The following is a 27,646-nucleotide window of genomic DNA, read 5'->3' on the forward strand; positions in this document are numbered from 1 at the left end:
ATTACCTCATATCAATCAAATCTGTCTTAGCAAAAGACCCCACATATTAGAATGTTCTGATATTTGGCCCCTTTTCATTCTTTTCTTTCTAAACATATTTTAGAAACATTTCAACCAAACTATTTGTCTTGGACAATTAGACCAAGATAAGGCTACAAAAATAGGAAACAGAGGGAGTAAAAGGAAAACTTTACACACCTTGTAGAAAGTTGTGTGACCATTTGAACCTTTGCTAAATATTTCATTAAGCATTATGGAAAATAAATATTTTATTTCAGTTTGTAAGGGTTTTACATCCTGGTATGAAAAGTCCTTTCATTTCAGACAAATCTTGCTCTCTGATTAACTGCTAGGCTAAAAGCATTAATAGATTTTTCTATCTTCACCTCACTGATGTTCAATCTCAGGTTCTTTCCAGCTCTGCAGTTCTTTAGAGGACAGTAACTTGTTGAAGGAATTCTTAGGAAGTTGATGTCAATCTGATTACAATTAACAATATGTTCCATTTCCATTTCTCTCCTCCAAATGTGGTTGAATGATGGCAGTACAAGTCAGAAAAATTATTTAAAATAAGGTGAGGTGTCTCTAGATTTTTATAAACACAAGGTTCATGCTTTTGTGGTAGGCAACAATTTTTTGTATGTATCCCAACACTTTTCATTTGGATGTGACAAGGTAAATTGGTAATAAAAGTGAAACAGGAAAGGTAGATGCAAAGAAAATGCAGTTGTCTGGATTTCTTGAGCAGACTTGATGGTGTTGAAATTATTTTTTATTACTTTTAGAGCCGTTTATTCTGTTCAGGCTTGCTAGTGTATGTCAAACACCACATAAATGAATAAAAAGAAAAATCCTTCTAATGTGTTAATGGAAATTATGTACTCTAAAATCAGTGGGTCTGCTGCAGCACAGAATAACAGATACTGAAAATCTGAATAGAGACTTGTTCTTTCCTCTGTAAACTGATTTTAAATATAAATATGAAATATAACAGCTTTTAGTTAAAATGGACAGTCCTACTAATTCAGAAAGTGGAAACACACAGATAACACCACTAAAGACAAATAAGGAGCAGACAGGTGAACTACCACAAGTGCTGGGAAGGTAGAATGCAGGCCAAGTGTCTTGGCACACGGTCCCAGCAGCACACATGGCCACCAAATAATCAGACTCTGGTGACAGCAATGGGCTATAGGAGTGCTTTGCCGGGAGGCTTTGACTTGCAGGTTACCTGGTGCAGGTGTGCTGTAGATACTGACCCCAAGGAAAAGAGGCTTATTCCCAGCATTGTTTCCCTCTAGCATTTGCTGAAGACTGTCTGAAAAGTTCTTGAGAGATACTACTAGGATTTTGGGAGGCTGCAGAAAGAGGTGCCTGACACACAGCTCCAGAGAAGGCTATCAGCAGCCTACAGGCTGTGCTGCTCCAGATGACCTGCGATAGGGAAAGGTCTGAAAAATCCCTATTTGGAGAGCCTGGACTGAAGTAGAAAGGTTAAAGGACAGGAGAGAAGATACGGAGACAGAAAAAGAGCACACACGGCTTTTTCCAACAATTTGCTAGGTATCTGTGCCTTCTTGTACATGACAGCTGAGTTTTTGTTGCCTGGGGCAGTTGTAACCTCACCTGCCCTCTGCAAGATGGGAAAGGAGCCATGAGTGAGCCCCATCGGTCACTCCATCCCTCCTAAAGCAGAGACCTCTACCCTTGTAGAGCCTGACACAACCAGTAAAATCTAAACCCAAGGTCCTGTGCAGAGAAATCTTTGGCTGAAACTTCAACTTGCAGGACTGACATTATTGAACCTCCAGTAACTTGTACCAGGTAAGGATTTGGCTAATGATACTTCATGCTGTCTTAAAAATAAGGATTATGTTATGGCTTCAGGTTTTGTTCTTAATTCTGTTTATTTAGTGTGACTGCGAATACCTAGAAAAATCTGAGGTAGAGATATTTTAAGTATCTGTAGTCTTGGAACAATAACTCTACAATGAGGTTTCATTGGTGTGAAGTACTCAAGTATCCTAATTTAGATAAAAAGTTGTATTTGATTTTGGGTGATTAAAATTAGGGCCATGTGCAGAACCTTAGGTAAAATTTATGTTTTTGATACTGAAGTGTTGATGGCAGATAGAAAATATTTCTCTTGTGGTTAATGTCAGACACAAAGGTTTTAATCAAGTAATGATGTCCTTTGCTGGACTTTTAATTATTTTTTTTCCCAATTTATGTGCTTTTTTCACTCTTCATGGAAGCTATGTTTGTGTCACACCGTGAGGAAACCTCTGTACTTAACAAGATTGATGCAGTATTGGTGTTTCTCTTCTCTGGCCCTGAAGCTCTTTGGGTGTGTGAAGATGCTAAATGAGCTAAATGAAACACTTTCAGATATGCACTGTAGTGAATAGGCTGCAAGCACGGTCTTTGGGCCCAATTAGCACTGGTGTGTTGGCCAGTGAATGAGTATATTGCTGCTATTAAAAATGAATACAGCATGATATGTTTACCTATTTTTCAAACATAAAAGTAGTTTATAATCACTAAGGAGCAAATTATGGTTGTTTCTGTATGATAGTATAGCAGAGTATGCTTCATCCTTTTACTTCGTGAATTACAAAAAATATCACAGGTAGTATTTGCAGAATGCAAGAGGGCTGCTTCATTTTTCCAATCTCCACCATGTTGTTGAACTAAGGCTTTGAAATTCCAGAACTAATGCAAGGAAGGCAAATATTAGGATCCCAAACTATGAGCACTTCCTGACCTGTTGTTTTACATGAATGAGGCAGAGCAATAGATGTCTAATGGATGCTTAATAGCGAATTACTTGGGTACTGCTGCCAATGCTAAAGGTAAATGGTTTATTGCCCTAATCTCCCTCTCTCTTAATGTTCAGAGTAAAGAAAGATCATGCTTGAAGGTATATCAGATCTGCCTTTTATTGTGTAGTGTGAATAGACTGTGGGCTATATAGTTTATCTCCCTCTGTGCTAGATTATTTGCCATCAAATGCTGTTTGGCCACTGCACCTTATCTTTTTTTCTCTTCCTCAGCTTCTCACCTAATCAACTCTCACAGACAATCTAAATGGAAGACAAGGCACAAAGAAACAATTAAAGAAGGTTTCACAAATTTTACAGTAATACAAGGCTGAAATGAGTACTTTGGGCTACAGAGATATGTTCTCTGCTATCCTGTTCTATAAACCCTTTTAATCAACTGATCAGGACTTTTCTTAAAATTAATCTAGGTTTAGTCTTTAGCCCCATTTTGATGGTCAGAAATAGTCTTTCAGCTGAGAGGCTAAATGTATGCATACTCAGTTCATGCTCATTTATTTTTATACCTGTGCTGCCCTGTAACTTAAAGCATTCATCTCCATCTCTGCTTGTTCATACCTTTTGGCTACTTATAAAGAACAAGATGGGGGCTGGGGAGGAGGCAGCCAGAAAAATTACTTGAGAATAATTGAAGTTTAACAAGGAAGCTCCAGGTAATTGAGGTGTTTGGTAAATTTGGAGATTGACCTTTTCTTCCCCCTTGTCTTCCTTCTAGTGTTGGCTTAAGTCAGTTATATCGACTGCTTTGTGAGATTTGGCTCTGTGAAAAAAGGAATCACATAAATCCAGCAAAGGGAAATGTAAGGAAAGCCTGCAAGAGCACCCTAACATCTCATGGGGTGAGGTTAGAGGGGACTGAGCTGGTCAGGACAGGGTACGGGGGGGAAAGGGCTGACCAAGAGTTAAGAGATGTGAAGAGCACCTTTGCTCTGTTTCCATCTTGAAGAATGATCTCTTTTGTTTGAACTCTGGATGGTTGCTGTTGTCACTAAAGCAGTTTCATAATTTCAATAAATATTGGATAGTTATTTTAGCAGTTTTTGAAAGAGGGTTTGCTGATTGCTGCTGTTGGCACCCTGCTTCCCGTATTCTCCAAATGAATGGTGTAAATGTTTGTTTACTGCTCCCAAATTCAGAGTGCCTTTATCACCACAGTAACAATGCAATGAGGCTTTTAAATGCACCATCTCCCTGGTAAAGATGAGAGCACTGAGCCAAAGAGATCGGGGCTCAAGGCCCAGTGTCAGAGGCAGGGTGGGAGCCAAGGTCTTCCTGCCCCCGAATTCTCCATGAAATGCTGATGTGCCCCTTTCCCCAGGTGTCCGTGACTTTGCCATGCTTTGCAGGCAGGCCTGGGGATGTGGCAGTGAAATGAAAAGTGTTTCATCAGAAATCATTCCTCTGAAACAGTAACGTGTTCCCTGCATAATAAGGCTGCATGATCCCCCAGAAGAGAAGAATCCATCCCTTGGCTTGAGCTAAGGCACTTCTAAGGAAGAAGCCTGCTCCATGGCAGGAACACGTGTTGTAAATGTCAAATCACTGGAAAATTTGTATTTTGCTGTGTTGTTCATAGCTTGGGCTACAATTTTGTTTCTTTTAAGTAATACATCCTGGCTGAGGAGCTGACAAGGAAAGTCTGAGGTTTTGGGGTTTGTTTCTGGTTTGTTTTTTTTTTTTTTGTTTTTGTTTTTTTTTTTTCTCTCTGCCTTGCAGGTACTTCTGTGTGACTTAATCCCTTCCAGACCTAAGGAAAAGCTTTAATCTTCTCATGTATTCTCATGAGCTGGACAAAATACTCTCAATAAATTTGTGGTGTTGTGACCTTTGTTAGTGTTAAGTTCTCTGCCTTCACTGGTAAAATGAAGTCCTCTGGGACAGGTTCAAAATTCTGGCAGTGGAGGGCTGTACGTGTTTGCTTTGAGTGGTCCCATTGACTGCTGTGCTCAGTGACACAACTCTCCTTGGCATTGGTGCCTGTGACTTTTTTCTTTTTTTTTTTTTCCCAGGCTGCTCTCTGGTCTTCATATGGGCTTGTTTTTAGTAGCACTCTCAGTCCTCTGGCAGGTGTTTTTATAGTGCTACAACCAAGTAACCTTCTTTCCTCTTGTAGGCTGAATCCAGTACTAGGGTGTTCACAGACTGAAAGTGTTGTTCAGCTTTTCATGTTGGGAAAACAGCATTTTTGTGAAGCCACAGAGTGAAGAGAAAACTTTATTAAACAAAATTCAAACTAAACACTTACTTCTTCTGAAGCAGCCTGAAATATGCTGGCAGGGGTTATGGGATACTGAGCAGGGATTGTTAAAATTTCTTCACAATACTAAATCAGTATGGGTTACTGTAAGATCTTTTTAGGAAGAGATTGAAGCCTCTGGCTTTCCAAATAGGTGCTTCTTATAAACTGAAATCCATATGAAAATCTTACAGTGAGAAGAGGGAAAGAAGGCACAGTGATGGACGGGCTGACTACATTATACTGGAAGACCTGTTGATGGGGCAGTGCATCCAGTTCAGTATGTTTAATCATTTTCCACTTTGCACAGGCTGCTTTATAGCCATGATTTGGCACGGTTCTTGCCTGCGCATGTGGGTAATGGAATAAAAGCAAAGGGCTCTGAGGGATTCTTGAACTTGAAGAAACACCATGTACTACAAGTAATAATCTATTCTGGGTAGGTGTGTACAGCTTGGTAGCAGGTTTTTTTATTGTTATTTTATTTTGCAGCATCAGGCACTTAAAAATGTGCCTGCAACCACACCATTCACAACCCTGCTTTGAATCTCACTGTCGCCTGTCTATTAGTAGTAAAGGCAGTGCCTTAGCAGCACTAGCACACTAGCAGAGGTGATTGGAAAAGGTGTCTGTGTTAATATGAATAATGCCACTGTTCAGTTCCAAGAAAAAACTATTTTATACAACTGCACGCTACACATCAATTAATTTTATCCCCAGCTCTGAGCTGTAACTAATCTATGTATTTGCAGCATACCTATTACTGCAACATTTAGACATTTCCAGATTTGGTGTTTAGAAATGTTTGATGTTCATTTATCTAATTGGAGAAAATACCAACTATCCATATTCATAAATGAAAGAGCAAAAATTAATCGACAAGTAGCCACATTATTCTGAAGTACTAGATCAACTAAGTTAAAATGGAGTTCCACAGTAAGGTTAATTATGCTCTATGCTTCCTGTTGAGTAATTATGATCAATGAAAATCATTCTGTACAATTCAGTACAAGCTGCTATTTCAGTGAGTATTTAGTGATGTGTAATGGGCTGAGATGCACAGCCTGATGTGCCTTGCACAAGAGATTTCCACAAGTCTGTTCCTATTAGTCTCTGAGAAAGGACTCCTGCATGTTCATGGGAAAAGTGGGGCCTGGCTTACCTGGCTTTTTGGGAACAGCAATTAACAAATGTGCCCAGCAGCAGCGCTTTTCTGGCAGCTGGAAAAGCACTTCCCACTGGGCAGTGGGTCTCAAATGGAGGTTTTTTCCGCTCCCATGTAAGTACATCCTGAGGAAGAGAGTGTGCTTAGGGAATGGGAAGCACGCTGGGTAGGGACTGCAAGAGATGGTGGTGTCAGGGATGGGACAGGAGGGTTCTTGTGAGGCACTGGTGAGCAAGAGCAAGGGCAGCTTTTGACTTTTAGATGCTTCTTGGGCATTTACTGTTGTGACTATTTCCATCCTTGGTTGTCACAGAGGGACAGAGAATAAGTTGCTCTCCAAACTGTCTGGTTGGAGCAGCCTTCTCTCTGAGGCTCCAAGTTTGTTGCTGTGATCTGTTCGCTACTCTGTTCCTTGCTATTTTCTCTAAAGCCCCTAAGATCTAGTCCCCAGATGAGAAAGCAGCCTTCAGATTGGGTCAGACAATATATCCCATTACCCTGGACAAATGCTGACCCCCATACTCCATATAGTTATCTTAAGCACCTACAACTGCACTCGTAGAGGCACTCTCTTGACATTTTCCCTTGAGAGACAGGTATCAGATCAAGAAAAGATTAATGAAGATTTTTCTAAATATTTCTAAACTTATTACCCTTTAATTAATTAGCATAACATGGACAAAAGGGTCATTAAGCACTGGAAGAGGCTGCACAGGGAAGCGGTTGAATCACCATCCCTGGAGGTATTTAAAAGATGTGTTGACATGGCATTTAGGGACATGGTTTAGTGGTGGACTTGGCAGAGTTAGGTTTACTGGATCCTAAGGGTCTTTTCAACATAAATGATTCTATGAAAATAACATGTACATGCATTCATCCCCCTCATTTGGTTTCCTACAGTCCCGGAAAAGATTTTCCTGACCCCTCTGAGACCATTCCTTTCCTTCATTCAGTTCATCCCAATTATGAACACTGCCTTAGGGCCAGGCAAGTTCTTTGTTTGCTGAGACCTCCTGCTATGAGAGGGTGCTGCCCAAAGTATTCATCTGACCTTCGCACTGCTTTTTGCATTGACTCTGAACAACAACCAGGCAGTGGTTTTGGCCAGCAAACCACTGGCCAAAAAGTAGTCCGCTCTCCCTGCAAATCTGTTCGGTTACCGTGATGCTCAGTGAGGAGGGCAACAGAAGTCTCTAAGCACTGAAAAAAAGAAAAATCATTAAGAGAGGTCTCATTATGACAGCAGCCAACTCTTTAAATACCCTCAGAAGAATCTCATCAGGCCCCATCAACTTACAAGGATCCAGCTGGAGCAGCAAGTAGTGCATAGGTTCAGGGTTCATTAGGAGTTTATCATTCCCACAGTCATGGTTCATTAGCCCAGAGCTCTCAGGGACCCTGAGCCCACCATCGGTGTTGAAGACCAAGGTGAAGAAAGCATTAAACCTCTCTGCCTTATCAATGTCCCTGCTTGTGAGGTGACCATTCTCATCAAGCAATGGGCTAATGTTATTTCTAGCCTGCCTTTTGCCAAGTATTAAGAGTCCTGCCAGAATACATCCAAACAGACTGCATTCAATTGTGTTATAACTTTGAATAATTGCTTTTGTTAAGCAACCCATATTCTGATGTCTTGTGTGATTAAAACTTTTATATAGGTATTTTGGTATTTACTTACCAGGTTTATACTCTGGCTCTCAGCTATATTCTTACAGTGTATTGGTTTCAATAGGGGTCGACTTACATTGCCAGTGTCAGCCTTTTGGCTCTTCATCTTTACAATGATGATGAGGAACTACACAGAAGTCTAATATTGGTATGTACGAACATGAATGAGTCACCTAACTGACCAGAGTTACAAACACACATATTGTGTATGTGTGTGTGTTCATGTCTGCCTACCTCTGCTCAAAACTTAAAATTTCTAAAGGAAAGTAGGGAACTTGCCACAGTGATTTCTGGATAGAACCACTGTCTCTTTTTGGTAAACACTTTTCTTTAAATAAAATAGATTTGCAAAAACACCATCTTTCACGGGGGGAAAGTAAATACTTATGTCCTTAAGTTGAACCATGTAGAAGAAGAACTACTGAAATGAAATACATCTGTGGTTGATACAGATGTTGCCCTTCAAACTCCAGTTCCCTCCAATGGGAATTCCAGTGTATAAAGGACAAGCTCCTAAGTATCCTGATCTGACTGAATCTGGTTTGAACAAGAGGTTGGACCACATGACCTCCAGAAGCGCCTTCCAGCCTCATTTTTCCTATGATTCTTCATAGCCTTGAGTGTAGACATAGAATCATAGAATAGTTTGAGTTGGAAGGGACCTTTAGAGGCCATCTACTCCAACTACCCTGCAGTGAGCAGGGACATCTTCAACTACGTCAGGTTGCTCAGAGCCCCATCCAGCCTGATCTAGAATGTTTCCAGGGCTGGGGCATCTACAACCTCTCTGGGCAACCTGTGCCAGTGTTTCACACCCTCATCATAAAAAAAAAATCTTCCTCTTATCTAGTCTAAATCTACCCTCCTTTAGTTTAAAACCAGTAGCCCTTGTCCTATCACAACAGGTCCTGCTAAAGTCTGGCCCCACCTTTTTTATAAGCCCCCTTTAAGTACTGAAAGGCTGCAATAAGGTCTCCCTGCAGCCTTTTTTTCTCCAGGCTGAACAAGCCAACTCTCTCAGCATTTCTTCATAGGACAGGTGCCCATCCCTCTGATCATTTTTGTGGCCCTGCTCTGGATACACTCCAACAGGGCACGCTCAGCCTATGACTAGTTGAGCAGACTCAACCTTCCAGAACAACTTATCTGGTCTTGAGCTTGTTTCTTGCTTTCTCCTCTGACAGTCTGAATAGTTTCTGCAGGGCTTACAGCTTTTTTCCCTACTGAGGGGAGGGTGGCAACTTTACTATCATGAGATCCCAGTGGAGGTGGTTCTCCCATTGCATAACAGAGGTGGTTACTAGGATCTGACTATGCAGGCATTGATGGGAGCACTACTGAAATGGGAATCAGAAAAAAATCCCTGTATGCTTGTTTTCTCAGTGCCTTTAAGAGCTGCTGCATAGTGAAAGGCTGGAAATCTCTACTTTTTCAGTGAATGTAAAATTTATTCAATGAACGCAATAAATACACTGGATTAAGGATGAGACAGCTGTAGCATGCAGTAGACAATCCAGTTTTGTTCTTGTGCTTTAGTATCATCACTGGCGTGACTGTAGGAATGATCAAGAGATCAGTTTTTCTCCCGGTTGTGTACTTCTCAGCTAACTTTTCCCAGTACAGCTGCAGCATTTATTCATTCTCATTTCAATCTTGTCTCCTTCACTATCTTTTTAATTGGATGCATGACACCTTCTCTGGTAGAGCAAAATGCCACAAGCAGACAAAGTGCATGCTTGTGAGGAAAAGCAGCCTGATCTGCAAATGACTTACTTCAATCCCACATAGACTTTTAAAAAAATTTTTTGTTTGTTTGTTTGGTTGTTTTTTTTTCCTGTCCTTCTCCCGGTTGGAAAGGTAAGGCTGACTGTTAGCATTGCAGAGTGCTAGCAGCTCTGGCTTAGTGTTATTTTTAGGAAAAACTTTTTAAAGTGCATTTTAGAAAGACTCCAGCGGCAGCTGGAAATGGATGTGTGTATAAGCACTTATACGTATTTACTATGTACCCAAGCCTGATGCTTGAATAGATGCAGAGCTGGGATAGTTTCTCACTTGGAAACCACAAGAAGCTAGGAGTGTCTGTCTTGAAGCCTCAGATGAAGAAGGAAGGTGAGTGCCTTAGAAAGCAGAGCTGAAGGCTGTAACTACAGAAAGTGACCTGGAGTGCAAGGTTCCCATTGCTGAACCCCAGGACCAGATGCTCTCATGGGCTACCCAATGGTTATGAGCTTGGAATTGTCACCCATAGGCTCTTAGATGCTGGGCTAGGGGATCTGCAGTTACTGAGCTTGTTCAGTAAGTGCTGAATGTTTTGTTTTAAATTACATGCTTAAAATGTACATTTGTTCCCATTTGAATATACTCCATTCAAACTTGCCAAGATTTATGTTCTAAAATGGGAACTGATGTCCCATTCTTTACAATCACTGTATTAGCACTCAAATAGTCTTGCTACCCAGCTGGAGAGTCCTTTGAACAATCAGAGCACCTAAATATGGGAGATCCATATCAAGAATTCAGTTTATAATTGAGAACATGTAGTCCAAACAGTACTTCTGAGAATGGGAGCAAAAGATACAAAAATCGCAGGAAGTCTAATGCACTCTTTCTTTCCAAGTCAAAGCAAGTGTATAACTTAAGATATGAAAAACTACACAGAAACTACTGCAATACCATATTCATCTAATGAATACTGAACTAAGTCATAAACTTTTAATGATGTAGCATCAAGTGGCAAACATTAACTCATTGTGCAATGACTGTTCTGCAGATCTGAATCTTCCTGATGAAAACTGAGGCCTGAAAATGTTAAAGGTCAGATCCATACGGTCATTCAAATCTTGAATCCCCTCTGAGGTATTTGCAGTATCTATTTGCATTTTAGTTGCTTTTGAGAGGTAAGGTAAATTTCTTAAATTCCTCTGTTTCAAGAATTATCCTGCAAAGATGTTTCCAGCTTGGGTACAAAGTTCCCACTTAAGAAACAGCCCTTTTCGTTTCTTCAGCCTTTGCCTTTCAGACCTGTAAGGAGGAGTTTGTGTGGCATACCCTATGGTATCAGCAGCTTCCTGCCAACAGCTGCTGCTTTGCTCCTGCTCCTCCTGTGTGGGTGCAGCATGCATTACTATCAGTGACTGGGCAGCAAAAATGCATCAGGTTTTTCCCATGTGACAGAAGATGTTCTTTGCTTTGTTACATCCCTCTAAATGCCTCCTTTAGTGGCCTGCGGAAGAAGAAAACGTTCTGAAAGTCTCTTTGATTGATATCTCAATCTGTCTTTTGATTTCTCCTGCTGCCTGTTTCGCCTAGCTTCTGTCACTGATAATTTGCTTTTAGAAGTAATGGATGAGCTTCCAAACCATCCATCTCCTCCTTTAACCACAACTTGCTTCAGAGCATTAATGACTGGAAAGTTACATTTTCATTTAATGTGGATTTGCAAAGGAACCTTTAGATAACAGGCAGCTCTAATATTCTGACATCACTGAAGCTATTAGAAGAAAAAACAAAAAGAAAATTCTCCTGCTGCTGCCTACACAAAGTGGGGAGAAGGATAGGGCAGAGGCCCCAATACTGTGATGCCACACAACAGCAATTACCATAAGCTGAAAAGGGCATAGAAATGATAGTTAGAGTTGGGCTTCTCTCTCTGAAGCTGGGTGATGTCAGAGGGGAAAAACCTGCTATTGAAACTGAGGTCATGTTAATTGCCTTCATCTCACACTATGATTGTTATTCCTTATTGGCTGATCTCTTTATAATGCACAGGAAAACAAAAATAAATCAAAGACATCACCTGTAGAAACTGTAGTAACTATTTTGATCTGAATGCGGTTGAGTCTGCTCACACTGGTGGTGGATTTAGCTCTTAGAACTACTGCTGGTAGTACTTTGCTTGCAGGAATGTATGCAGTGATGCTTATCCGGTGTCCCTAACTGACGTTAAGAGCCCATATTCGTGCAATGAGTAGCACTGGATTTGTGGGGATTATTTATACTTGGGGACAAGTTAAGGACAAGTCTGAGTATCTGAATCCTTCCTCACAAGGGGTCTATGCTATCATGGTGTGGAAAGCAAATAGTGATGAGGAAAAAGCAGTCACAGATAAGTTTTGAAATAATTTGTGAAACAGGGAAGAAGCAAGCAGTGCCATGAGAGTTTTGATTTGGCTGAGGGATGTTCTGCTTTGGAACTTGTCCCTGCTTCTTGGCTGAATGGAAGTACTCATTTTGGAAATGGTTATTCTGCTCCTGGAGCAAGAACCTTGTTCACTTGCTCTACGTTCTCTGTCCTCTTTGTGCTAAGGCAAATAACTTGCAGGCACTCCCCTGGCTTTGACAGAAGCCTCTCAAAGAACTTGGGGAAGTCATGTAACCATTCTCAGTCTCTCCCTTAAGAAGGCAGAAGCCACAGAGGGTTTGAGACTTGGTCGACATCTAGAAGTGCAAATGTTCCTTTGTTGGCCAAACAAACCTACACAGTGCAGAGGCAGAAAGTAATGATTTCAGACTTCTCTGTCTCTCTCCTATGCTTCTGCTCTTTGTTCAAGGAAGGACAGGCAAAAAAGACATGCTTTGTATTTCCTTTACATTACAACTGCAATACAACATTTACAATTTTAATGTTTTGCATGCTGATCTAGTGGTTATTTTTTTTCTTTTTACATGACTGGTGTTCAAGTAATTTAATGATTACTTGCATCACTCATTATGCAGGTAAACAATGTATCTATCTTTACAGTGCAGATAGTGTGGTACAGCTGACGAGGCTCCAGAATCATTAGTAACTTGACCTTCCTGTCTGATTCATACTTATGAATCTAATAATAAATAATCACATGTGGAAGAGTCAATAGAGAAATAATGTAGCACACTTCTTTTCGTACCCCAATTCAGCAAAATAAACCATGAGAAGCATTTCAGTAATTTACTATAGTAAGTGCTCTCAGTAGCTTCTGTTTTTCAGCTGTTTGGTGCTCTAGCATGAAGATAATTATATTGGTAATTAGTTATATTGTTATTTAATAGTTCCCAGACAATATTGTATTTTTTGAAGGAACAGGCCTTTCCTTCTATATTTTCCCCCCCATACAAAAAATGTTCATCTATGAATCTTTCCCCTTGCCAAATGCATTTTTTTTTCTATTTACTACTTTCTCCAGTTATTGAAAGACAACTTCTACTTAGCAGCTGCATTGATGGAGCTGCAGGAGACTCCCTCTTCTTGTGTCTCTCAGAGAAAGCAGCAGGAACTGTTCCTGAACAGGCACGGCTGGCAAGGGAGCGCAGGTGAGGGGAGAGCAGCATTCGGCAGTGCTATGGACTGAGACCATAGGACTGTCCTCTAAAACCTGGGTTTCTCCTCACCTGGGCTTCTAGGGCAATAGGTAAAGTCAAAAGGTTGATGAAATAGGGCTGGCACTGAGGAGGATAGTGAACCTCAGTCTCTGAGGTTAGATGAAAATCTTTGTTAATGTTGCATGAACTTAGGCACAGAGTTTTCAACTGTTCCTGGAGTAACAGCAGTGAAAACCAACAGTCCAAGGGTAGAAACCAGGGTGAGGAAGAACTGAATTACTTCCTGGGAGGACTTGAGCTTTGGTAGCTTAAATAAGCAAATAATTTCCTAAAAGCTACTGGAGTGGGAAATGTCTGGAGGTGACGTTCTGCAGACCTTAGTCACCATTTGGGGATGGGAAGGGGTGAAGCTGTCAATGGAGCATGAGGAGGATCTCTCCAGAAGGTGAAGAGGTGGCAAACACCTGAGGAATAGACACAGGCTAGGGAGAGGTGGGGGAAAAAGGCTGGAGACTTTTGAATTTGAATGTAGGTGGTTATAACCTCAATAAAAAGACACTTCCCCCAGTGTCACCCTCACCCTCAAAGTGATTTTTATTCCTCCTGTTTAAGAGAAACAGACTGCCATCTCTTTTTTTTTTTTTTTTCTGTCTCACATCACTCCCTCTGTGGTACTATTTCTTGCAGCCTTAGCAGGAAGCAGTTTGTTTCCATATACTTCGTATAATAAAACACATAGCTTCTGGTTTATTTAATGCCTCCAGATTTTGTGCTTTCTGGGTACTGGCCTTGTTGCAGTTGTCCTTTCAAACAACTCCAGTTCTAAGAAGCCAAGCTTTTCTCTCACACTTTTTTGGCTGTACAGAAGATGGCCTTTTTTTCCCTCTTCTTTTTTTTTTTTTTTTTTTTTGTAATTCACTTAGTGACTCAAGCTCCACAAAGTACCATTCCTACTTCTCACCAGCTGGTGGTCCATATGCCGCTGCATCTCTGCTCTTGTAAATACAAGTTTGAAGTCATCCTCACAGATCAGACTTTTGGTGGTTAATATGGCAATATGTTAAAATGTCAAATGATGCAGAATGAGTGAGTCAGGGGGAAGAAAAACCAGTATTTTGCACATTTATAAAATTTTCCTTCTGAGGGGCTCCCAGTGGTTTGCAGAAATTGGGGGATTTCTGCAAGTCTGACAGGGTCAGCATAGGGCTAGGATTTGGGATCCACAGCATCTTGAGAGAAGCATCTGTGAGCAGCAGAGGCTCCCAGCTTCTCAATGTTGTCTACCAGCATGTTTAAGCTCTAAATTAGGAACAAAAAATACAGTCTGGCACATTGCCCATGAAAGATTGCCAGCTTCTAGCTGAAACTCTTCATTACCCTAGAAAGGGTGGTAAGTGTTCCCCTGAGGAGATGGAAGTTTGTGACTTATAGAGTGCTCAAAAAAAAAAAAAAAAAAAAAAAGGTGGGAGAGGGGGAAAATAAAATCCTGTGAACCTTGACAGTGCTACAGAGAGCATCCTAATGGCTGTGGCTGTAACCCGTGTCTGTAGTACAAGACTGTCAGATCCTTCAAAGCTTTAGACCGCAGTCCATGTTTTCAACTTGGTAATGGCAGCACCTTCACAACCTGCATTTCAAGCAGATGTACAGTCTCTGACCTGTTATACTGCCTTTTCTTATGGCATAATTGCCCTTAATTTTGGCAGTCAGGGCATGACTCTGCAAGCCAATGCCCTAATTTCTAGGGCTGAAGAAAATAGTCAGGGTAAGAATAGAAAATGCAACTAATAGCTTTCTGCAAAAAAGCTGTCACTAATAAAGGGATAACAGTTTTTGTTGATTTTACTGATTCTGCTATTAAAAAGAATGCCTTCTGTCATTGTGAAAGTTGTAGTTAACTAGTCTGCAGTTCAGTGGCTCATAGCAAAGGTACAAGGTAACAAGTTCCAAATGGATTTGGAAAACCCTAAATAGTTTAGTAGCACTGTGCCATGAATCCGCGCTGCAGGTGTACACCAGCTACGGTTCCAATTAATGCAGACTTGTAGCAGGCAACACTCTAGATACGAGTGACAGAAGTATCATGCGAGAGCTTTGTTCTTCACATGAATGTAAAAAAGTATAACAACATTGCCTTTTAGATAAAAGAATATGTTGCTTTCTTGAGTCTCTTTCTGATTCCACTAATCTCTGCAAGACTGTAGTTAACTGTTTTCAGCTTCTGTGTGGTCTGTGCAAACCCATACGTAATGTAACTAATCTATGCATAATGAGGCAGATAACACTCAAAAAGGAGTTGTAGTTCTGGGAAAAATTGGAGTCCTCTAAGGGTGCAGTAATGGATTCATTCAGTTACTTAGAATTCAGCATGTAACCATATCTATGTCTATTTGTATCTTAAGATGGTCTCCCAATGTTCTGTATATAGAGATGATGAATAAGGATTTGGGATGGTCTACAAATCCAGGCTGGCAATTTAATCGGAACTCTTTGCTCAGCATGCCATGATAATTAGTAGTTCAGTGCTATAGGAACCTTAAGATGAAAATCCTGGTAAACTTTGTTTTTACTGTGCAGTAGGATTTGGAGAGCTGCTCAGGGGATGGAGATGAGAATGCAAAGCCACAGCAGAGAAGTCCAGCCCACGTTGTATTACCAACAAAGCATTCATTAGAATTTTATTATTAAAACTGTAACTGAAACCTTCCACGTTCCTTGAAACCAAGTAACATGTAGCTGTTGTCACTTATTTACTACATATAAAAGTTGCTTTCCTCAGTGAAGCATAGGAAGGTTATTGCTGCATTTAAAAAAAAATAATAATGTTTTTAGATTAGAACAGAAGTTCTTTAAAGCAAAGTATATTCAACAAGGCTGGCTAGATTAGCATTGTGTCTCTGAAATGGCTCCAGTGCACTGTGTGCTGGAGTTAATGGGACATCTCTTTCAGAGGTTTTTTCTTTTACATTTAGGTGATATTAAGTCCTGGTTTGTAAAGAAAACCCACCAGAACTTCACAGCATGTGAAACCTGTCAGTTCTAGTAACTGAATCTACTGAGGCTTTGTCAAATTAAAAAGCATAGCACAGTTAAAGGAAAGCAAGTTGAAGCCTACAGTTACTGTAAAAATCTACATCAGCAACTTTGTCAAGGTAGAGAAAAAAAAAACGTTCCTGTTGCCAGTACCTAGAACTTTTTGCATCATATGCAATAGACAAGACAGTTTTACTCCTCTAAACTAACGTTAACAAATTACCTGTTAGTGCTATAATTTCATGTATTTCTAGTTTATCTGAAAAAAAAATGTCATTACTTTTAGATTGTGGTTTCTCTCATATATTGAGGGAGGAGGGAAGGGGGGGGGGGAAGTTTCTTTGTTACCCATCATTATAGGCCAGCTAAATTTGGCCCAAAGAAACTCATGTCAATCTTCTCTATCTGTGACTTGTTTCTTCCCTGCCCCGCCCATATGCTCTGTTACCAGACCTATCCCTTGAATTATAAAAAGGGCTAATTAACCTTCCTTATGGAAAAGCCAAGACTCTTGAATTTGGTCCTTCCTTCACATGGGACGGGGGAGGACTGTGTATCTCCTAGAGCCTTTGTGCTTTTAGTTTCTCCAGCAGTAAAGAGTTTAATAAAGAACATTCAATATAAAAGCAAGACACAAAATGTGTGTTTTGTAAAGAAATAAAACAGGACCAAAGAAAAGTGAAAACACCATTCAGGAGACTCCACAACTGGGAATGTCATTTTAGCAAGGGGACTCTGGCACCTGCCGCAGCAGTCCAGCTGCAGTACAAGGGTATTGCTTTGCCTTCCACAAGTGGGAAAAGGGCAGAAAAGTGAATGACAGGACTTTCTTCAGCCCTGCATCCCCCCTCCTCCAAACTTGCCACGTATCTAGAGGCTCCAGAGCAAAGACTGGCATTAACTCGGCTATCCTAGACTGCATTTCAAATTGTGGGCTGAAAATCCACTCAGAAGCCTGCCTCACACACCAATTGCACTTGGTGGCATTGGTACAGTAAGGACCTCAACCTAAAGGCTTGTGAGGGGTCAGAAATGAAGTGGAACTGTGGTGGCTTAGATGGGCAAGGTCACGCTGATGACGTGGGTTGAAAACCAGGTGCTTCCCTGTGTGGCTCTGCCTGGCACTGTGTTTGCAAGGCTGTAAGAAGATGGCAGAGTGGGTGACCTAGGCCCAGCTGCTGTGCAGATTTGGACAAAAATAAGTCAGGCCAATCATGGACCCCTTTTAGCAAGAGCCTGTCTCTGAATTCAGCACTGGAAAGGTGTAAGACTGAAGGTCTATTTAGACTTGTGTAAAGACTTCTTGGTCTTTTGGGGTTTTTTTCACTAGGACAATCACATTTCCCTGTGTGTTGAGTTTTGCTACTGCTTTCCAAGTAGTTTTCTTAAATATCATTGCTGCTCTGTCTTTCACCACTCTACTTGCATTGCTTTGGGCTAGTTTGCTGGGTTTCTCATTTTTATCCAGCCTTCAGAGTATTTCACTTGCTTGATCTTTCACTCTTTAATTGTTGGTCTCTCATCAATCTAAATCAGAATGCAAATACAAATAAAAGCATCATTGCTATTCACAAGCTGAGAGTCAAAATTAAGCATACAATTTATTTTGAATTCAGATAGAACTGTTTCAGTGCTATAGATTGTATGCAGTCTAAAAAACTTTTATTTCCCTATAGAAAGCAGCACTTTCCCCATGATCAAGGAAGTGCCTCTGTTCATGAATGTACTTTGTTACTAGTCCCCCACTAAGTTGTTAAGAATATTGGGTAGAGCTGCAAAACATTTATTTTTCATCCATTCATGGATCTGCATTAAGTTTTGGAATATATTTGGTACATGTTGGTCTAGAGTGTTTCTGATGAACTCCCTGAAAATACTACTTCCTTGTCACAGGACAGAAATAGGATTCACACCAAGAGGAAATGATATCTCAATGGACAAGTGACCCAACAATTACAAACTTAGTTAAATATGTGTGTGCAAAGTCATTTGCCATGCATTTAGTGCTACTTAAATGTAATTTCAAGCACATACATCTGTAAGACTTCTTGGTAGTAAGACCAATTATACAGATACATAGACAATTATATCTGTGGACTGCTCTGTACAAGTGAGGCATTGAAAAATATATTAATTTGTGCAGTACCTTGGTTAAGCCAGCATCCCTGAGTTAAATGGCAGCACAAAGATTTAACATCTTTTCAACAGAAACACCCAGAAAAGAGGAGTGCTGATTGCTTATCTCTTCAAATTGTCTACTGCAAGAATGAACTCTTGGGGGGATGGTGAGGGAAAAGGTTAAGTTGCCATTCATTGCCGGGAATTCCAGTATAGCTCTAGGAAGGTCTTAAAAATAGAGCAGCTCCTTAAGGTGATCCTCTTGTCAAAATGACAGTTAAAGCTAACAGAAACATAAAATGAGCTCATTTGTTTGACCTGATTTTTATGGAGACTTCAAAGTTAAGGCCCTTTTCTCTGACTGGATATGAAACTTGGTCTTCTCGAACAGAGGGCAGCAATTCGGAACTGTTGAATCATGAGAGCTTCTTGTGAACATGAGAGTCTTTGTAGCAGAGCAGGGACTCCCTGAAGAACTCAGCTGCTCCAGAAAAAGTCTGAAGCTCCTCTTTTCTTCTAGGATACCTGTAGCTGTACACTTCTACGGGAGAACTTATCTTGGGCCGCATACCTCCGGGACACAGGGCTCTACCCACCCTGGGGACAGTGATGCACAGACACCAATATGATGGATACAAAATGTCCGTCTATTTAGCTGCGTCACACGCTTATATAGCTCTTGCGGTTCCTGTTCCTGCCACTCCTATGGGGAGGAGTCTATCTTTCCGTCACATCCTGTAATCTTCCGGTCGCCGATCCCTGTCTATTCCCCTACAGATACCCTCCTCCTTTTCCTCTTTTAAAAATGGGTAAAATCAAGACGAGGCTGTCAAAATTTGCATTTTCGTCTGAGTAGCTGAAACGGCATTTGTGTGGTCAGGATTTCCTAGTATATCACATAAGCCAGTCAAATACTGCTTTGTTGCCTCTGTGACACAATATTGCCCTCAAATACCATTTGCCTTCAATGCAAGTCTGCTGCATGAGGGGGGTGTGTGTATGTTCTCTCACTCACAGCTTCTCAGTTATGGTTTGCCTGACATGGTGACTGTTGGGCAAGTTCAGGATGAAAGCTAGATTTCTCAGTGCTTTTCAGAGCTTGGCAAATGCATATACGAAGAAAGTCACGCTCTAAGAGGCAATATAACTGTATCTGATATGGAGGCCTTTTTTATTCCAGTATAAACATTACTAGACACCAAGCCATGGGCAAAAACTCTGTGCACTGTTCAATGAGGTGGATCTTGTAACTCCTGGAAGAGTTGAATAATAAGAATTGTGCAGCTGACATGAGCAGTAAGATGGTCACACACGAGAGAAATCTAGCAAGGAGCTACAATCATTTATGATCCTGCTATCCTGTTTGAGGGCTCTGTAAATTATACAACCCGTGTATTAATGGATTCCAAAAAACATTATTATAGTTCACTATCTGCTGCCTCTTTTTCAGAACATTGTACTTCATGCTAAGCTGGCTCTAGGTCATCACTAAAACATTAAGACAACTCAGCCTCTTTGATTTTTTTTTTTAATGTGAAAAGCTTCATAGTTTTGATATATTTCAGATGCTTTTGACTTTTAAAGAACATTGGATCCAATGTGGTGATACAGTTTTTATTGGAATGCATTCTAAAGTCACTTGTGTGTAAATCAAGAATTGATTGGTAAATTAAATTGCCTAAGCCATGCCAGCAGCAGTGAAGCTGGCAATAGCAAAAGCCTGTAATAAAGCATTGCAGACAAGTTATCTCCTTCCTTTCATCAGTCTGTGCACTGTAGCAGCAGCAAGCATTCAAATTGTACTTGATTTCACTACAGAGCACACTCAAGTGTGGTTCGCAAACTATACTGCCCTTGAACCATCCGGGATTTCCAGCTTGGAACCTGTTATACTGTTCAGCTGATAAGATTGTTTTGTTACTGCTGCAGTCATGGCCACTGTTTGCTTTGTAAGTCGCTGCTTTCACGGTCAGCACACTTTCCCCAATAGCTTTGGTCAGAGCACTTACATAAACTGAAATCTAGTTGCTGTTAGCAATACAGAGCATCCAGTTTTCCTACCTTTGAATTTTCTGACCATCAAGCATCATTGTAACTTTTTTGGGGAATAAAATAAAAAAAAACCCCAACATCAAAAAACCCTCTTCTGGAAGCTCTACTCTCTGTGCTACAAAGTCTTTGAACTAATCACAAACACTATAAGAAATGGACATTTTTATTTTTTCTTTTCTTAAATATTTATCAAAAATGCCCCCTACTTTTTTTCCTGAGGGGTTTAGAGTATTGCTCAGTGATGCACTTTGACTTGCAAGAAAGACGTAGGCAGAGCATTATTTGTAAGCTTGGTATTACTTAGGTCCAGCCTCTTCCCCATGACTCACTGCAGCTCCTGGTTGATGGCATGGCTCATCTCCTCCTACCTACTTCCTTGGTCTCTTCAGATGTTTGCTCAGCTCCCACTTGTCCCTGCGGGCCACTTTATGCAGCTATACCTGGTTTCATTCAATCTGAATCTATCTGCCCTCTGTTTCTGTCATGTTTCTTGTTTGCTGGACACTTTTACTCCACTCAATATTTACCTAAGTAAAGGTATTATAACACAACACTTATTACAGCAGGTAAGTGGAGATTATTCCTTCCATACCAGCATCACTAACTTTTAGATCATTCTTCCAAGCAGCAGAGAGCAGTTCAGGGCACAGGGCTGTAGAACAAAGGAACAATACCTCCCCCCCCGCCCCCCCCCCCCCCCCCCCCCCCGCCTCCGCTAAGTAGTGCTAATTTGACTGATTAGCACAAGTAAGAGTAACAGTGGAAATGAAGTAGGATGAACTTCAGCACAAGCTCCACAAGTGTACTGTGCCCCTGGTAGCATTAACAAAATTCTTTAAGGTACCAGTATAGGCCAATCAGCATGGCTCTGTGCCCCAACTGATCCCAGTTCCAGGGCTATAGTTCCCTTGGGGGCTGTGAATATATCCTTGTGTGTACAGTGCTCCCATTGCTATGGTTGACAACCACCATACTTAAAGCTGAACGTAGTCTGTGGGGCGGACAGACGTGTGGTTTAGATGTGCTGCAGTCACACCTTGGATGGCAGCATGAACAAACCAGATGTGCTGAAAACAGCACTGCATGGCTGCCACTGCTGCTGGGACTGCCTGGGAGATTAAAACATCTTGCAAAGCAGAGAAAAATGAGAACCTGCTTTACCTGTTTGAATATGAGTAGGCAGCTCTCTTCCTTTTCTTTTTCACTCTTTCAGAATGGGCCCAACATCCACCCAGCTAGCTGACTTTTCTACCATAACAGCTAATGACCCCAAACTCACGGCCCTTTCATGCCAGCATTTCCCTATACTCTGTTTCTTCTAAGCTTGCCCCGTGACATCTCTCTGCCTGTGTCCTTAGCTGGGGTTTCAAGTCCCAGCATCAGCTAGAGCCCACAGGTGATGCTGGAGCTGCTACTTGCACAACCCTGCTGCTGTCCTGTGGCGTTGTGCCTCTGTACAAAGCAGTGGCTCCCAGCACATCAGCTGTGGACGTGAAGACATGACCTAGGGTAAAGTAAACCATGTTTGTTGGTTAACTTTCTGGAAAAAAAATCATCTTCTTGTGTTCAGGTAACTATGGTAAAATTAATGTAGGTACAAGCTGACATAAGGAACAAGGACAAGGTGGGGATGACAGGAAATTGCACTGGGTTCATTAGCATATGAAGAGGGCTAAATTTATACCAAGTACAAGAAAGGCAGCATGATCTAGTGGGCATTTGGGAATGTATTCACATTTTCACTAAACTACAGGAGAAGCTTTTCCCTAGGACTGCATATGTCTCTGATGATCCTATTGAAGAGACTGATATTCCTTCTTTACCACAGATGAACAGAAACATGCCTGAGAAAAGTCCAAGTCTGAAAATTCAAGAGACTTGGATCGAGCTGCTGACTTACTACCAGCTGTTTGTGCAAAACAAATCACTTCGTTTTCATATGCTCTGAAGCAAGAACTACAATGAAATGAAGATGTTGCCTCACAGATTCCTTGAGACATGGATCGCTTTTAACAGAGATCCCTGGATGATTAGTAAAGTGCTACTACTGATGCTACCAAAACAAAGTAATATCCTTAGTTAGGGAATATGATGGCTACACTGCAGAGTAGAAAGTCAGCCTCCTTACAAGCACTAATTATGAGAGCCTAGCAGTTCATGGTGGTGATGATGTGTTCTGTTTTCTGTACTTTTAGATATACAGTTCAGCCTATTGTGGATCTTGAAAGCTTAGAACTAAGAATATTGATTTATAAAGTTTCTGAATTGTCACTTAAATTTTAGGAGGGCATATAAAAAAAGGAGAAGTCTTTATTGACCAGTATCTCTCACCTTGGCTGACTTTTCCTCTGGAGTGAGCTACTCTTCAGTGTAAGAAACACTCAGAATCTGGTCAATATTTGTGTACAAAAATATATCTGGAGCTCTCTTATGTCAAACCTTACAACATTTTCTCTTGGAAGGTTGTGTGTTATAGCCTGTATTTCAAGCAAGATTAAATGAAAGGAAAGGAAAAGCTACCAGGAGTTTGTACAGGAGTTGCAGCAGAACTGGTCTTTCTGCACATCTAGCCATGATATGGATTCAATCTGGCTTAAAGGAACAGTTTCCAAAGTACTTGCAATTTTGTGTGCCAGCCACCACAGATCTGCAAGGCCTCAGACTTGGAAGGAATGTGCTTCTCTTGAGTATATGCATCAAAGATAGCACACTGCTAAGAGTCAAAATAAGATAGTATAGGTATATTTGAAATTTATTTTACTTAACTGAGATTTTCAGTCCTTGTTTACAGACATGAAAAAGAACCAGATCCAGAAGACTGTATTTAAAAGGTTGTAGTCAGAAGTAATTAATGTTTAAAGTGACTGTATAACCATACACAGCCAACCTACATAAGTGCAGATCCTCAAGAGGTTTGTGATTAGTAGTTAGCCTTACTTCCTGCCTAATATATTGGTACCTTGAGATGTTATAAACACTATGTACTGCTAAGAATTGTTCACAGTGTGAAGACTTCATTGCAGTAACTGATTCTTCTAGTTGAAGTTTTAGCACAAAATAGCATGTTTCCACTTCTAGAGGAAGTCGTCCCTGTGTCAGGCTAAATACTGATAACCTCCCACCTCTGCTTCCTACTGCTCCTTCCACCTGTAATGCTGTCACGGCAAGCGGCTGCTGAAAAGGACAGGACGTTACATTGCAGGTCACAGCGGCTCCTTGGTCTGCAAGGGGAATTATTACTGTGTTACGTGAGATGAATTGCATCTTTCCAGCTAGATTCTGAGTGCAGGAATGTAACACTGAGAGGTGTGTTAGTTTGCTGCACCATTGCTCGTGCTGCCCTGTCTCAGTGAATTCAGGGCTGAATAAAACATTTGTCATCAGTGGATCAATTTTGCAGGCTCCTTCTGTTTGCCCCTCTGAATGGGCCTGGCCACCCCAGTTCTTGGGGGTACCCCAGATGCAATGGGATGGAGAATGTGCAAAGCTCACCCAAAAACTTCCAGACCTGCCTTTTTAAAGTGTTTGGCCCTGTGGGATCCCAAAGACAGTCAGTGTGGAGCAGCTCCTCTGAAAAGTGTGATTATCTGAAGAACAGGGCCTGTTCTTCATACTTAAAAGACTTTTTTATCTTGAAGTGGACTGTGGAATGCATACCTGGATTTCTCTAACTCTGAGGGTTTTCAACCTGGCTGCGGCTGCATAGGTTGTCCTATAGATATCTGACTTACCCCTCTTCTCCTGTTTGTCCAAAAGGGCTTTGGTTTGTTTCCTTGTTGCTAATTCCAAACCCCCTTTTCCTCCCTCTTTCGTAGAGTCTTGTACCCTCTGTGCTTCCCAGCTCCACAGGTGATGCGGGCTCACCCCCTAGTCCTTGGGCCAGCTGATACAGGATGGTACATCCTCAGCTGGTTACAAAAGGAGAGTGGGGGAGGAGCTGGGCCCAGGTGATAGGGCAGAACATATTTGAATATTACATGGGACTGGCTTCTCCCGTTACACTGGTTTCTACATGTAACCAAAAATACCTCTATCCTCCTGGCCGGCCCTTTTACCTCTTGTTTCTTTCTTCCTTCCCCTGGCTTCGGGCTGTCTCTCTTCACTGCCTCTCTGAAGCCACTGTGCTTAAAAAACAAGGTAATCTGTTTTTTACCTGGGTGCCAGGCTTGGATAGGTTTAGGAAAAATCTAATTCTCTCAGGTCTGTGGGTTCACTGGGTATTTAAAATATTGAGTCCAGAATTGATAACTGTTTCTTTAAACTGCTGAGGGTTCTGTCAGTTTGCACCCAAGACAATGACTATAGACAGGGAGCCTGGAAAAGTTCAGGATGGAGCAGCGCAGCTTCTGTGCTGGGTCCTCCCCCAGCCTGGCCCGCTGCTCTGCTCAGGAGCACAGGGAGCCCTTGCACTGGCCTTGCACTGGCTTAGCTGATGGGGACAAATGTCCGTCAAACAACTTTTACACACAAGAATTGTAAGCAGAAAACTTAATTAACAAACTCCTGACATTGCTTGACCCTTCTCTTGTTGGAGTTAACAGCTAAACTCCTGCTTCCTTCAGTGGGGTGATATGGACTTTTCCATCTACATAGTGCTCAAGGAGTACTGAGGTAAGGACTGCTGCATGCCTGACAGGTGCAAAACTAGAGTGCTAGGAAAATGGAGCCTTATGGTTATTTACTCTTGTCAAAGCATATGCTTTCTTTTTCAATACATTCTTGAGCTCATTCTCCTGGGCTCTGCAGCCGTTATTGCAAATGTGGCAAGAGCTTGTCTGCTAAAAGCAGAGGCCAAGGCACGCTCAGAAAAGTATTACAAGTATTGTATCGTATTTGTCCACACATGCTTATCAAGCAAACGTGTAAATATATATTTGCTTGCATCTTCTAAGAGAGTAATTCATAACATTAGTGCACACATACCATAGGTGACCTTTTTCAGAATTTTTAGTGAATTCAGGACCACATACCGAGGTGCTTTCTCAGTTCTTACTCAGGAAAAACTCACAGCTTTAACATTAGAGTGCTTATATACATCAAAACCATAATACCTTGCACAGGGTTTTTCTTTCAGCTCAAAAGTTACAATACTTTCAGGAGACAGTACAAAAAAAAATATACCACTGAAGCTTTTTATAAATAATATTAGAAGCCTTTGGACATGTATCTTCAAGTCTACTCTAAGAGACCTGACCTCCTCCTTCTTCTCAGATAAAAAACAGGATTTTTTTTCCAGCCCAGAATTCATTAAACACTCAGTCAAATCTCTGTTCTTTCATATTTGCCAATTCTTCCCCAGTTATTTCCGGAATTTTAGAACTTTTCTGCATTTCTAATAACTCAGGAGGGCCAGTCCAAAGTTAAGGAATCTAAAAAGTTGTGCTTGGAAAATAGTTGTCACTAACCAAACTCAATCACCAAGTTCAGAGATGGAATTTGGGCTTGTCCAGTAAAACCAAATAAAAGCATGGCCAGTGTTTTAGGTTATTAAAATAAGATTCATAAAGCATTTAAAGGGTAGTAAAAAGTTCAGCTTTTACATATCACTTTGATAATACCTGGGGATTTTATTAATAGACAGGATTTGAAATTTTTTTAAATTCATTTTTTTAAAAAAGGGCTAGAATGCTTTCTTCTTTCATTTTCTTTCTTAACAACATACACAAAAGTGATATCCCCCAAAGCAGACTTGCACTTAGACACGAGATGGAAAACTTATGTTTATAAAAGCCATCTCCTTTTGCTTAAAGCAGAGAGATGTGCTGAGAAACTGGTACAGTATGACAACATTTTAAACACAGAGGAGACAAGATTTGTTTGGTTGGTATACAATATAAAACAAAAATTGAACACCAATGTTACAGCATTATATTGAAACAAGCCACAGTAATTAGATGCTTTGAAGTCAAGCCTATATTTTCTTCAGCTTTTTCATGAATTATTGATCCACTTTCCTCGTTAAATGGAATGGCAGGCTCTTGCAGTAAATGGACAAGTGACTACAACATTTATATAATCAAATATCCTCTGCATCTGGCAATAAAACATGTTTGTGTGTAAAACACCCTTTCTGAACTGACATCCCTGCAAAACAGATTTACAAGAATAACCACATTCCTTTTCTTTTGTCTCTAAAACACAGCTTCCCTTGCATCACCATGCAATCCAGTATTTTACACTGATTGTATTAAGCAAAATATTTTCCAAGAGCCTGTATCGTCCATTGTGCAACAGAACATTTCTTCTCTATAATGAGATGTAAATGAACTGTCTCACTTACCTTATTTTCTCCATCTCTGCCGCAGAGGCCTACAAGAAATCAAATAATAGGAGCAAGTGAATGAAAGAAAACATTCACTCTGCAGATTTATGCATAGTTAAGGCTTTCCAAATGGTTTTCGACAAGTGTCTACAAAGCGGCGGTAAGCGAACCCCACATCTGCATTAGCCGAAAATAACATTGACAGATGAACTGGGGAATAATGCAGCACGCTGCAGGAGCACTGTATACCCACGAGCCATGGGCAACAGAATGACTCAGTTGTAGCGCTGAGGCAGAAAATGGGGAGGAACAAAAAAAAAAGCAAGCAGCAGCAAGTAACAGGTTACTGTGCCTCCTGGGTTTCAGAGAAAAAGTTGAAATGCAGTGCTACCCTCTGCACGGTGGGCATGGCAGCAGTGCTCTGCTGGCTGGGAAATGACAGTGACTTCATCACACGTGAATTTTGAGTTCAATTCATCATCTTTCACAGAGCCCGACAGATGGAAGGGACACAAGCTTGCCTCCTTAGTGGGAGTTTCCAGTAATCAAATGACTTTCCTCAAGTAATACACTATCTTGACAATTAGCATCTCAATACATGGAGGCTTTTCGTTAACCCTTTCGCTGCTACATATGAAGGCTGCAGCTTACAACTCCAGTAACTCTGCCTGCTGCTGCAGCCAGGCTCCCATTAACCCTTTGACAGCAGCTTGGCACTCCTGGAGCCCTGAATCTTTACAGCCCGGCAGAGCTGTAGGTGGTGATTTCATTACTCCGTCTGCTTTCTTTTTACCGCACAGATGCTGCAAAACCCTACTTATCTATAGCACGGAGACTCGTTAATCTCTCTGACACTACTTATATCAAAAGCATCGTCTTGCTAACCCTTTAGTTTCTTTTTCATCATTAGCTCACGTAGATCCTTAATAGCTGCTTCCATTTCATTTTATCACACCACTGCCACAGAAGCTCAT

The 27,646-nt window shown here is 41.1% G+C and overlaps 1 protein-coding gene across 1 annotated transcript in view; it reads right to left on the minus strand.

The window, feature by feature from the left end:
• BEGAIN (brain enriched guanylate kinase associated) overlaps positions 1-26,976 on the minus strand; it is a 118,766-nt gene extending 91,790 nt beyond the window's left edge. Inside the window, exon 1 of the mRNA XM_064459994.1 lies at positions 26,691-26,976. Within this exon, the coding sequence (XP_064316064.1) occupies positions 26,691-26,704 (14 nt within the window). The 5' untranslated portion in view covers positions 26,705-26,976. The remainder of the gene's footprint in view (positions 1-26,690) is intronic.
• Positions 26,977-27,646: the final 670 nt, after the last annotated feature.

This window comes from Phalacrocorax carbo, chromosome 9 (genome assembly GCF_963921805.1).
Source record: "Phalacrocorax carbo chromosome 9, bPhaCar2.1, whole genome shotgun sequence".
Lineage (NCBI taxonomy): Eukaryota > Metazoa > Chordata > Aves > Suliformes > Phalacrocoracidae > Phalacrocorax > Phalacrocorax carbo.